Here is a 12,813-nt window from a genome sequence, read left to right as displayed (position 1 = left end):
TGGCGCTCTGTAAAGCAGAAATTAATGTGGTGACGGAAAACAAAACAAAACAAAAACAAAAACAGAAAAACCCAGCTAAAACACACCAACTAACCAAAACACTTCACAACGCACTCCATCAGCCTCCCAGCCCACTCATTATTCATGCCGTGTCTCTGTGCTTGGCTCTCATTATTCTGTTGCTTGAAATCCCCTTCCCAATCTCATCTGCCAATGAAAGCCTGCTTTCCACTCAAGGCTCTGCTGCAATGCCAGCTCTGTGAATCTTCTTAGATATCCCATAAAGGTCCCCCACTCCATTCTGGTTCTCCCCAAAGACTTCAAAAGCCTCTATTAGAGACTTACAGTATATCTATCTGTCTGTTTCCTGGAGTTTCCTGAGAGCTAACAACCATGCCTCGCCAATCTTCATATTCTTTCAGGCCCCAGACAATGCCTAGCTGCCAGTGAGAATTGAATCCATTGAAATACGGATTTACTCAAGAAACACACTGTACCAGGGCCCTAATACTGTTCATCTGCATATGGTCAGTTCAGTGCATTAATATGGGAAAGAAAAAAAGCCATTTGAAATAGGATTTCAGTCATGGTTTGCTATGCTGGCTATTTGAATGATTACAGTAGTTGCTCTAAAACCCACCTTTGATTCATTGATTTCTGTATCTACTGAGTATATACTTTGATGCCGCTTCTTGGTGGGAGAGTGAAAGGTGCTATGATGATATACGCTGTGCCTTACTTGTGTTTCTACCATGGAATAACAACTAACCTTAGAATTGCATCCAGGTGTCCTTTCAACTAGTAACAAAAATAATCACTATAATTCACATTGGGCTTTATGTTTACAAAGCTCTTTGGTGGACATTCTTTTATTCTTATAATATTCTGTTCCTGAATCAGGAACTGTGCCTCTGTACAACACTTGAAACTTAGAAGGCTGATTCGACAAATCCCTCATCCTTAAAGAATTACATACACTCTTCTGTTCTACTCTAAAACAAATCACCACAGTGCCAGCAAAATCTGTTAAGACCTTGAATGTGCCGGGCTCAGGTACCACAAAAAGGCTAGCTGGAAAAAGGATGTCTTCCAAGAAAGATGACGAGGTAGCACTCTTTCCCCTATTCCTTTCAAGCCACAACAAACATAGTAAAAAAGAGAATACTACCCAAACCCTCCACTCATAACAGCTGTTATTCCCTTAAGAAACTAAAAGGTTTAGGTGATCCTCTAATTCTGTGGAAGAACCAGAGGCTGATGTCAACATCATGTGTGTGAGAGAAGAGGGAATGAGAATGCGATCCTTGAGTTAGAAGGTGAACTTCAGGGAGAGGTCATATGCTCAAGTGATTGTTTCCGACGCTGCTCTAGGAAGAGGTTCTCTTTGTCTAAAGTCAGATACCCTCAAACCACTCTCCATCTTTACTTTGGCTTGGGAACCCTGAGTCCTATTGAATTTCCATAAACCAGAAATTCTCTACCTCAAGTCCAGATGTCCCCACACCCCCGGCAACCCACCCAACTCCAGCCCCAGCCTGAGTGAGCTCCAAACCAACCTGTACTTGGAAGGAGAAAGGGGAGAGAGAAGAGGTACTTCACAGAGTTTGACCCTTTGTCTGGAATATCAGCTTTTCTCTTGTCAGTTTCTTTTACCTTATTCCCAAGAGTGGTAAGAATGTTTAAATGACTTGGGAAATTGGGATAATTCAAAGTCATGGTCTTTTGTTACTATATTAGCTGCTCTGTGGAGTCACAGAAGTATCCATGGTTGTATTTGTTAAAAAGAATAATTTTTTTTTTTTTTTTTTTTTTTTTTTATTTATGATAGTCACACAGAGAGAGAGAGAGAGAGAGGCAGAGACACAGGCAGAGGGAGAAGCAGGCTCCATACACTGGGAGCCTGACGTGGGATTCGATCCCGGGTCTCCAGGATCGCGCCCTGGGCCAAAGGCAGGCGCCAAACCGCTGCGCCACCCAGGGATCCCTGTTAAAAAGAATAATTTAAATTGATACTTAAAAGAGGTCCCAACTAGGAGAACGTCTTCATTGGAATGTCTATATCTTAATATAATAAACATTATTAATTTAATGTTTATAATATTCATACACCTAAGTTATCACCTATTTAGAGTGATATAGTGACTGTGGTTCTTAAGCACTTAGCCCTCCTAGTGATCTACAGTTACAAATGGAATCACAGACTCTTCCCTGGTTTTGGACTGTCCATCTATACAGTGCTTTGGAGAACACTAGCTGCCTACAGAGAACTCCTTTAGCAGTGGGGCAGGGCCACTTGCCAGTGTTCGCCAGCTGGAAATCACTGCTCCAAAAAGAGTTCTCACCAGTTTCTAGAGCATTTCCTTTACTCAAAGATGTCTCCTAATCGCCAAGTTTTCAGTTCTGTAACTGGTTGCTCTGACATTTACTGGAAATATAATGCACTGGAAATACATATGGGAGCTCTCTCAAACTCAGCAAGCAGGAGGAGGATGTAGCCACACCTAAAGTTTGATTCCACTCTCCTTTCCTGCTAAAACATATTAGAACATTCTTTTTATATCACAATTTGATTGTACTCAGGAAGTGATGACTTAGACAAGCATGTTTCAAATCAGTCCTCGACCCTATGGATAAGGATAATGTCAAAAGCTCACTCCACCATGAGCTAGGACACTGGATAGACAAGAATGTTCTCACTTACACAAAGATATCTAGAAATAGTGAATCAAAAGCCATTGACATATATGTAAATTTAGGGAAATACATATTAAAAAAAAACCCCAAAATCAAAGAATTTATTAACTCCTAAGGGGAAATAGCTTACGAAGGACAGATGTTAAGGAAAACAACACAATGTTTTAGCAAATAGTAAGAGGAAGCACTTTAAAACTCAGACTGGAATGTCTTTCATTAATCAAGATATTTGCTTTGGAGAAGGAAGGGACTGAATACTGTGATGTCTGGAGTAATTTACCTTTAAATTATTTATATGTAAAACAGTTAAGCTACATAAACAAAGCTGGATGATCCCTGAGCTTTCTTCTAACTGCCTTTTGTTTATCAATGTCAGAGAATGACAGAAAATTGGGGATCTTTAAGATAATGAGAAAATGACATAATCCCACTTACATTACACATTCCCAAGTTCAAAATTCAAATTTTGCTTTTATTATTCTCCTTTTAAAAAAATTAACTTCAGGGACACCTGGGTAGCTCAGTGGTTGAGTGTCTGCCTTTGGCTCAGGTTGTGATCCCAGGTCCGGGAGTGCCGCATTGGGCTCCCTGCAGGAAGCCTGCTTCTCCCTCTGCCTATGTCTCTGCCTCTCTCTCTGTGTATCTCTCATGAATAAATAAATAAATCTTAAAAAAAAAAAAAAAAAAAAAAAGACAGGCAAAGACATAGGCAGAGGGAGAAGCAGGCTCCTTGCAGGGACCCTGTTATGGGACTAGATCCCAGATCCTGGGATCGTGCCCTGAGCTAAAGGCAAACATTTAACTGCTGAGCCACCCAAGTATCCCAATAAATTTTTTTAAAAAATTAACTTAAATCATACAAATAATTACAGCTGTACCATTCTCCTACTGACAAGAATGAAAGCTATTTTCCATTTTTCAATAGAAACGATGCTTAAGTGAACAGTCTTGTACAAGCTTCCTCATGCACATGGGCAGCTTCTTTGGGTGGATACCAAGATGTGGAAGTCCTGGGTCACGGGTGTGCATGTTTAAATTTTAATAGATGCTGCTACAGTGTCCCCTAAGATGTCTGCCACTGTTATGTGAATACATATTTTCCTATAACCATGCCAAAATCTGATAGTATTAAGCTTCAAATTTTTGCCAGTCTAAGGAATCATGTTTTAATTTGCATTTCCTTGATTAAAATAAAAGTTATATTAGGCAATACCATCCGGACTGGTAATTAAATGGTAAAGTGAGTTAAAGCAGGGCAACCTAAAACTGTAAATCTACAATAAGCATATGATTTTATTTTAAAATGCATAGATGCTCATTTCCTCGAATAAGGCTTCTTCCTTAGGTAAGGAACCACACACAAAGCTCCACATGCACCCCTGTACAAACCACAGCCTTATAATGTACATCTAAGGTTCCCTGGTTTGGTTTCTTAACTGAAGCAAGAATGCAAAGACATTGTGAAATAATCTGAGTGCAGAATTTAATTTAATTTAATTTAATTTAATTTAACAGCAAGCTTTTTAGTCATGTGCCTTCATCAAGACTTTCTAAAGCATTTAATTTAATTTTCAATGAAACAGCTCTCTTTCCACACTTGGTTTCAGTGGTTTACATATTACTTAATAAATTACATAATTACAATGACATTCAACCAGTATAAACAGGTTTCGGAACCATCACACGGGCTCTTGGAAAACATATTTTACTGAGGGAGCGCAAGCACAGGCGTGTTCTAGAAAGTAGCCCATGAGCCATCCAGGCGAGCACGCCGAGGGCTGCAGTCAGCATCTTTCGCAAGGGGATTTATGACAGTCTTCTAAGGCAGGGAGTTAGATAAAAGAGTATCCACTGTACCAATGATGTGGAACATCTTTTCATATGCTTACTGCCAAATATCCTCTACTGTGAACCATCTGTTTCTGTTCATTGCATATACCTGTTTTTCTCATGAATTATCTTTTTCTTAATTTTTACAAGTGTTCTTTCTAAGTCTCAGATATTAATTAATCTTTTGCCTTTTATAGGTCATAAATATTTTCTCTCAGGCTGTAGCCTATTAACTACTTTTTTTGTAGTTATTCTGTTTCATGGAAGTATTTAATTTTAATCTTTTTTTTAAGACTTTATTTATTTATTCATGAGAGACAGAGAGAGGCAGAGACATAAGTAGTTGCCCTATGTGGGACTTGATCCTAGAACCCGAGGATCACACCCTGAGCTGGAGGCAGACGCTCAACACTGAGCCACCCAGGAGTCCCATAAATATTTAACAAGTTTTTGAGCCACCCAGGCGCTCCTAGTTTTAATCTAATGAAATAAATGATTTTTCTTTCTTTTTAGCTTTAGCTTACTATGTCTTGTTTAAGAAAACCTCCCTTTGCTAAGATTCTAAACCTATTTGTCTATGTTTCTTCTAATACTTCAGTCATTTTGCTATTACCAAGCTCAAGAGGATGAACTGAAAAGTTCAGAAGTTTTGGATTTTGACCAAAATTATAAAACTAGAAACAATGAAGCTCGGATCTAGATTGATATATATCTACATATAATCAAAGCCAATGCAACAATTTCACATCACCTTCCTGAAGAACAAATTAAAGTCTGAGAGAAGTAAAGTGAAATATACAGATGTCTAATAATGATAAAATTGGGGATAAATGCACATCTTTGCACTGAGAATACATAAATGACTAACATACAAAAGATTCATTATCACCCTCAGAAAACCAGCACAATCTCCTCCACCCATAGAAACTGCAGCCAAAGGGCTAGAGCAACTAGAGATCTAAATACTACTGAGCAACTACTAGGTGTCAACTACTGTGACATACAGGTCCAACTACTCTTCATTCATTTATTCATTCATTCCTCCATTCCAGCAAAAAAATATATATACTCTGAACACCTAATGTGTTCCAGGCAGTGATCCTGAGCTCCACACCCTCATGTTTGTCCTTTGCTAGATTCCTCTACACAGATGTTCTCCAAATTCCTATAGCTTTGCTTACTCAAAACCAACCTCTACATTCACAATGTACCTTAGATTATTATAGCCATTCAGGTCATATGCCTTCTTCTATCGGCTACCAGAAAGTGAGCTCTCTTGGGTGAGATATATATCTGATGCACCTCTTGTGTCGTCCAAAGCACAGAGTCTAAGGACCCTGGTGGTAGAGGCATTCTCTTACTTTTTTTGTGTGATCAGTGGCTTAACTTTCTCTCATGCAAACTACAATGTGATATTTTTAAGGGTGGGCAAGAATGAATAACGAATGAACGACAGGGAGGAAAGGAACAAACATCTTATATCTTTATCAAACCCAATCTTCCTAAGTGATTTTCCCACTTTGTTGAGGTCACTATTTATTCTCACATTCATCAGTTGCCACTGGCATTACACGATCTTGATTATTCTCTCTTCTTTTAACATCTATTATAAGCTGTCAAATCTTGCTTCAACTACAACTTTATCCAAATCTTTTCTGTTTTCTCTGCCACCACTTTGCTTTCAGGCTCACTGTCTCTTGCAAAAAGCTATTATAAATGATCTCCAACAGGGGCTCCCCACCCTAATCCATATGACACCCACTGCTGCCATGTAAACTTTCCTGATTCATAATCTCATTCTGTCAATCTTTGCTTGAAACCTTCAAAGGCTCCCTATGATCCATGGGATTCATTTCAGACTCTCAGCTGGACATCAAGGCTCTATAGAATATCCTATCCACATTTTGATTATAATTTCCCACTGCTATCCTACCGACACTTTCTCCTCCTCCCACCCACTCCTCAATCAAACAGGATTACATGTCTTTCATTAAATACACCTTGCATTTCCAGCTCCATCACTTCTGCCTGGGACAACCTTACACTTGCTCTTTTGTGAAATAGGTCCTGACACCCAAATAGCCAAGATCTCTGCCTCCTTTGATATCAGCCGCACTTTGTAATGCCTTCTTAGAATCAATTTTGCTTGTTTGATTTATGTATTTACTTATGTATTTAATCCTGTTTTATTCATAGTCATTTGGTATTTAACTTGTTTACTACCATGAGGCACCTTCAGGTAAGGGTCAGTGGTTTCCTTATTTTGTATTTTTCTGCAGTCTAGTACAGAGCCTTGTACCTAGAAGCAATTAATAAAATATTTGTGGGAACTGAACTGTTCTCTAAACTTTGCTGTAAGCTCATTGAGGACAGTGACTTTAAGTATTGCTGAGCCTCTTGATACAAATAAGGGCCTTGTATGTAATAGGTGATCAAAACATATTTGTTTAAATAACTTTGTAGTTCCCAAGAAAGATTTTTCAAAATATGTGAATACTAGCATTAACCTAAATGACTCATTTAGAAACTTCTCACCAGTTAACATAAAAAAAGGGGAAAGGAACGATGACTCTAACATTCTTTTCCTTTCGTTTTATATGATAATACCTAACTCTTACTAGGTGTTTATCATATGCCAGGTTTTGTACTCCAGGTCTTATAATGTTCATCTTATGTAGTTCTCACCACAGCCCCAGGAGGCACTCTTTCCCCACTTGATGGGCAGGAGGGGCAGAGAAGTGAAGTAACTTGACCCCACCGTGAGCAAGTGGCAGAGCTGAGATTTGAACCCAGGCAGTTTTCTGTCTCTAGAGCCCACAACTGTCACCATCATGCCACACTATCTGGATTGAGTTTGCTGAGCCTCTTAATCTTAACAGTTTGAGTAAAAAGAAGAAAAGAAAAAAAAAACCCTTCTAAAAATACCAAAACAAGGGATCCCTGGGTGGCGCAGCGGTTTGGCGCCTGCCTTTGGCCCAGGATGCGATCCTGGAGACCCGGGATCGAATCCCACATCGGGCTCCCGGTGCATGGAGCCTGCTTCTCCCTCTGCCTGTGTCTCTGCCTCTCTCTCTCTCTCTCACTGTGTGCCTATCATAAATAAATAAAAAAATAAAATAAAATAAATAAAAATTTAAAAATACCAAAACAAGAACTTCTTGTCTTTTAGATTATTTTAATGGATGGAAAAATAAAGAATTGTTAAACCTATTTCATCCACCTCAATGTAAGCTTCAAATTTAGGAGGCTATTAGTTTTCTCAAACAACATGCATAGTTGATTATGTATCCCAAAGGATGGGTCAGATGACAAAGATAATATACTATCAGATAAATGAAAAATCACTTCATTTTGGAAAGCTGTGTAGAAATCTCAGAATCAAAGATAATCACTTACTCCCCAACCTCCAGGCAAGTCTGCACATACTTTAAAAATGCCTGTTGGTGGTCTGGACTGATTGGCTGGCAGAAAAGGGGAGTGGGGCTGTCACAGATAGTCTAAGAGTAAAATAAAACAAAACAACAACAACAAAAAACCCCAAACCAGAAATTTCTCTCTTTTTGAATTTTTATTCAGTCTGCAAAGAAAAGCACTAGTGCCAGTTCTGGCCAAGTTCTGGAAAAGAATATACTGGCACTGAGGAGTTGAGAGACTGAGAAATTAGAAAGAAGGTAAAAGGTGTATCAGCTTTAAATATGATGAGGGCAAATTGAAGAAAAACTCACATGCTGTAAGATACAGGATTTCAGAGATATAAGTATGCAAAGTAGGGATAGATTCTATTTTTAGATCCAAGGAACAGCCACTACTAGCCTGAACACCAGTGTCTCTTTAGTTTCCAATGGAAATATTAAAGATGAGATTTATAACTCAAGCTGAAATTATACCAAGCAAGGACAAAGTCTGATTTTCAGTAAAATGAAGTAGAAAAATACCAACTGATGCTTCAACTCCTTGGGCCTTCTATTTATCTATTCAAAGTTAAAAAAAATTGATGTAAAAAATTGGATCATAGTAACTCCCACTACTAGTCATAGATGTTGTTTTCTAGATTTAAGTGCTAATGTTAAAATATACCATAGGTGATCTCTGAGACTCAAGCAACACCTTAAATCTAAGTCCCATTTATAAAGCAATATTTTATTACAGAGTATTTTCACTCTTTTACAATGATCTAAAATAGTCAGTTGCTGGTCACTTCAGTGTTTCAAAGTATAGTTCAGACGTTCGGAAAAGAACAGAGGAGAATGAATTAGTCCATTATGTTCATTAAAGTATCATGGAAAATGACAGCCTGAAACTCATGAGCACTGGCCAACTCCCTCTGCTGTAGCAGAAATCATAAAAACAAAAACAAAGCACATAATGGAAAAAAAAGAGTTTAAGTCAGGTGAAAACACTTTATGACGTTTCAAGCTTCTTAAAAATACATCCACTCAAATGTGAAAGCATAGCAAATAATTAATCCCAAAATAAGATATAAAAACAATTTTGCTTGCACACAACTGAATAAATGCACATTCTTAATGGTCTGTAACGTCTTTTAAGAAATCAGCTAATATGGCATTAACTAAATGTTTTCATAGAGATGGAACATTAAGGTGTAATATGCATACTGATTCATATGAAACAAAGGGCTTCCTAACTTTCTGTTTCAGATCATTGCTATTCTCACATTCACTCAGAAGCCTCAATCCCTTTAACACTGTGAATGTGAAGTAGGGACTATTTTTATAGAGATCTAACTTAAAAGTGCATCATTTTCCTCTCAAAGGCAACTTTATCAACAACACTCCATGAAGAGTAATGAAGCTTAGCTGTTCATTCTAACTGGGTAAGAAGAGTTAAAAACGTGGAGAAAAAGAAAAAAATATATTGGTTTCCCCCCCCACACACCATAAATCTCAATACTCCTTCATGCTTTCTACTTTAAATTTAACCATTTTAAGATGTTAATAATTTTGCAATATTTCCCCCTGGAGCATTCTCTATCAAGATTAAAGAGGGGCTTATTCAGAAACAAACAGGATACAGGAATGAGCATGCCGCTTCCAGGCAAGCTATGAATAGCAATAGCATTTTCAAGAAATCTTGTGCCAATGTGTAAGTTACAGTTTAAACATGCAGTGCAGATTTTATTACAATTGTCACCAGTGTCACCAAAATTCATTGTTATTTGAGAAATTCAATTCTTACCAAGTTTTCTTGGTTCCTGGCTGCTATTTTCTGCTCCTCTTCTGCCCCATTTTTCATGTATTTGACCTCTTCCACCGGTTTGATCCTATACTCATCTGAGCACCAAAAAAAGAAAAGACATTTTATAACTTTTTCACAATGGTAGAAAACTGTCAGTGAAAAAAATCCAATAGCATCATCAGTTGGAGCCTTTTCCCTGCAGCCTTTATCTGTGGTTCATTTGAAACAATCTGGAATATGTTTAACCAGCCTTTTTTTAGGAGGTGCTCTCCTCTGCCCACTGGGAAGAGCTCAGCACCATGAAGGCAGCTAATGAATGTGGCATTGCCTGGTCCTTTCACAGAAAGCAAATGGTGGCAGAGGCAACACAGGTCATCCCTCTCTAAAGACTATCTGGAATCTATACATACCAAGGCATACCACATAATGGTCTAAGGAAGTTTTTCTCCATGAGAACACTAGTTCAAAATGCCTCTGGCAGCAACTTTCAGCAGTATGTTCACACCTTAATTTCCCTCTTTTGGAAAAACAAGGTATTGTTTACAATTAAAGAGTTTAGTTGATCAAAAAATAGATACAAACAATAGGGAATTAAAATTTTCCTATTTGTGATCCCCATATTAAATGTGGAATAGTCTGCATTTACTTCATATGCTAACACACACACACCACACACACTTCAGTCTCTGTAAAGTCACATGCATGAAGAGCCACAGTATCTAATGGATCTAATAGATATATCCCTCGAGGTAATGGGATCTAGACTTCATAACAGCCAGAGAGAGAGAGAGAGAGTACAGTAAATCTCAGTATCAATACACATCACAGGACGAACTCTGGAGAATGTGTAGCACAAGCTCCTCTCCAGGGTAGCAGTTTGGTAATGACGATGATGTTTTCGTCAGAGTCCTGTCAACAGGTAATGACTTGGGAGCCCAAAGGTCCAAATAGGTGTGACTTCAAGTCATCTTTAATCTAATTTGTTGGGAAAAAAAAATCACTGAAATTGTGCAAGTGGAAAATTTCACCCATCAACACATTGACAGCTGCCTAGTATATGGCATGGAATAATGCCTATGCTGGTCTACCTGAAAGACGCTTATCGCTAAGAAAGTGTGTATTTCAGTTCAGGAAGTTGTAATGTATTTTCTTACTGCTTGTGATGAATTTGGTACAATGACTAAGTATATAACTTCCTGCCTTATTATTTATAATACTATTTTCTATCTAGTTTCAGGTTTCTCATACTACCCCTTAACACACTACCCCCAAAGATGTTAGCTAAAGTAACATCTTGCCAAGTAATTATACTGTTCAAATATTTTTCAAAATCATCCTTATGAAAGTAGTACATGAAAGCATGTATCTGAATGAGACTCCATGTTCATGGCTAAGCCAATTGTTTTTTCCACCTGACAATTCAAGGTAGTTATTGATTCTACTTCTTTCTAAAGAAATTAGAAAGACCGGTGTGAGGATACAGTAATGAGCCCTTCAGGAATACCGAGTCCTAAATGTTAATCAGTGGACTCGGATCCGCAATCGCAACACACAAGAATTTCACATTCCAATTTAGTAGTAAGAGGAAAAAAATGAAAGTAAATTAACAAAACAGACACATTTAATTAAGGATTACTTACTCAGAAGTTAGAAAAGCACTTGTTAATTACCAAAAGAAAAAAAAAAGGACATTGACAAATTATGCCTTCAGTACAATTACGCAGAGATAAAAATAAAGGTAAAAAATGAAAGAGATAACCTCTCTAATGTCAGTTTGGGACATTAATATTTGTAAAACATAGTTCATTTGGATAAATACTAACATTTCACTTGACTAAATTGTGATCTTAATTACTTATGATTTCTGATTATTTAAATATAAATCTTACACACACACACACACAAGTTTTTAAACATAATTTTGGTGGATTTCTATGACTGTAGGATCCTAGTCCTCAGATGAGATGAGGAAAGCACATTTTAGGACCTAAGGAGAACCTTCTGAAAGATGGTACTTTGCCCACTGCACAGCAAAGGATTTGTCCTAGAGAAGATTCATCCTTGCCTCGCCCCATCCTCTCCATCCACCGAGGCACAGCCCACTGTCTCTGGGCAGTCTAGCAATAGTCAGTCTTCATTTGCTTTTTTTACCCTCCAGGAACACAACTGAATTGAAAGTAATAGACAAACTATTAATATTTTTCCTACTATTTTTCTTCAATGAAATGGGAAAGCCGCTGGCAACTTGACTTTCAAAGCAGTATTATCCCAAACACAGGCTTTTTTTTAAACATCAAGGCAGAATCATCACCAGTTCAGAAAGAGAATAGGTTTTAGTGTGTCATTAACAACCATGGCTGGCTGGACAATGCAGGATACAAAGAAAGAAAAAACAAACAGGCACAACTACAAAGCCAGGCCTATCATTATTACTTACACAACACACTGAATAAAATCCGTTGTGGTATAAAACAAAGAAAGCCAGCAAGACCCTTAGATAAAACCACAATTCGTACAAAGGAAATACTTAAAAAATGGTCTGTTAAATTTCTCAAAGGCTGGTGCTAGGATTGAAGATGTCCATCTGGAAACAGACAACTCATCAACAAATGTGTCACACATTTCCATGGCGATGCAGCCGTCAGGAACGGCACCCGCCAACAAGCCTCTGTGCAGACGAATGGAGCATTTCGGGTTCTGACAGTGAAACAGCCAGACAAAAATCCAGTTTTCCTTTTGTTTAAGGCACAGGGGAATCAATGTGGGACTCTGGGCCCCCTTAATCAAGCCCCACACTGGAGGCAATTAGCACAGCCACCGATATAAGCCGGCGAATCCTGGCAGCAGAACAATGTGCCAACTTGATTAAGAGGAGGGAGAAGCAGGACCATCTTCCTCTGGCTCCCTCACACCTGTTCACAATTTTTCTTTTCTTCCTGTTGATCTTGTCAGGTGGCCTATTAAAATGCACGTCAGGAACAGTAGGCTGACACCCCATTCCAAATCTGCTCCCCCTTCTCTCTATGTAAACAGTCGCAAGCTGTGCTAGTCAAAATAGATCTGGGGTAAGAGCAATGCGTTGGTGATATTTTT

At 38.2% G+C, this 12,813-nt stretch overlaps 1 protein-coding gene across 3 annotated transcripts in view; it reads right to left on the bottom strand.

Moving 5' to 3' along the window:
* C7H1orf21 (chromosome 7 C1orf21 homolog) overlaps positions 1–12,813 on the bottom strand; it is a 217,561-nt gene that overhangs the window by 93,943 nt on the left and 110,805 nt on the right. For all 3 annotated transcript variants that reach the window (XM_038542285.1, XM_038542286.1, XM_038542287.1), the window contains one exon: positions 9,721–9,815. In XM_038542285.1, coding sequence (XP_038398213.1) covers positions 9,721–9,815 — 95 coding nt within the window. The remainder of the gene's footprint in view (positions 1–9,720; positions 9,816–12,813) is intronic.

Source organism: Canis lupus, chromosome 7, assembly GCF_011100685.1.
Source record: "Canis lupus familiaris isolate Mischka breed German Shepherd chromosome 7, alternate assembly UU_Cfam_GSD_1.0, whole genome shotgun sequence".
Lineage (NCBI taxonomy): Eukaryota > Metazoa > Chordata > Mammalia > Carnivora > Canidae > Canis > Canis lupus.
This window is presented reverse-complemented; position numbering and strand designations above follow the sequence as displayed.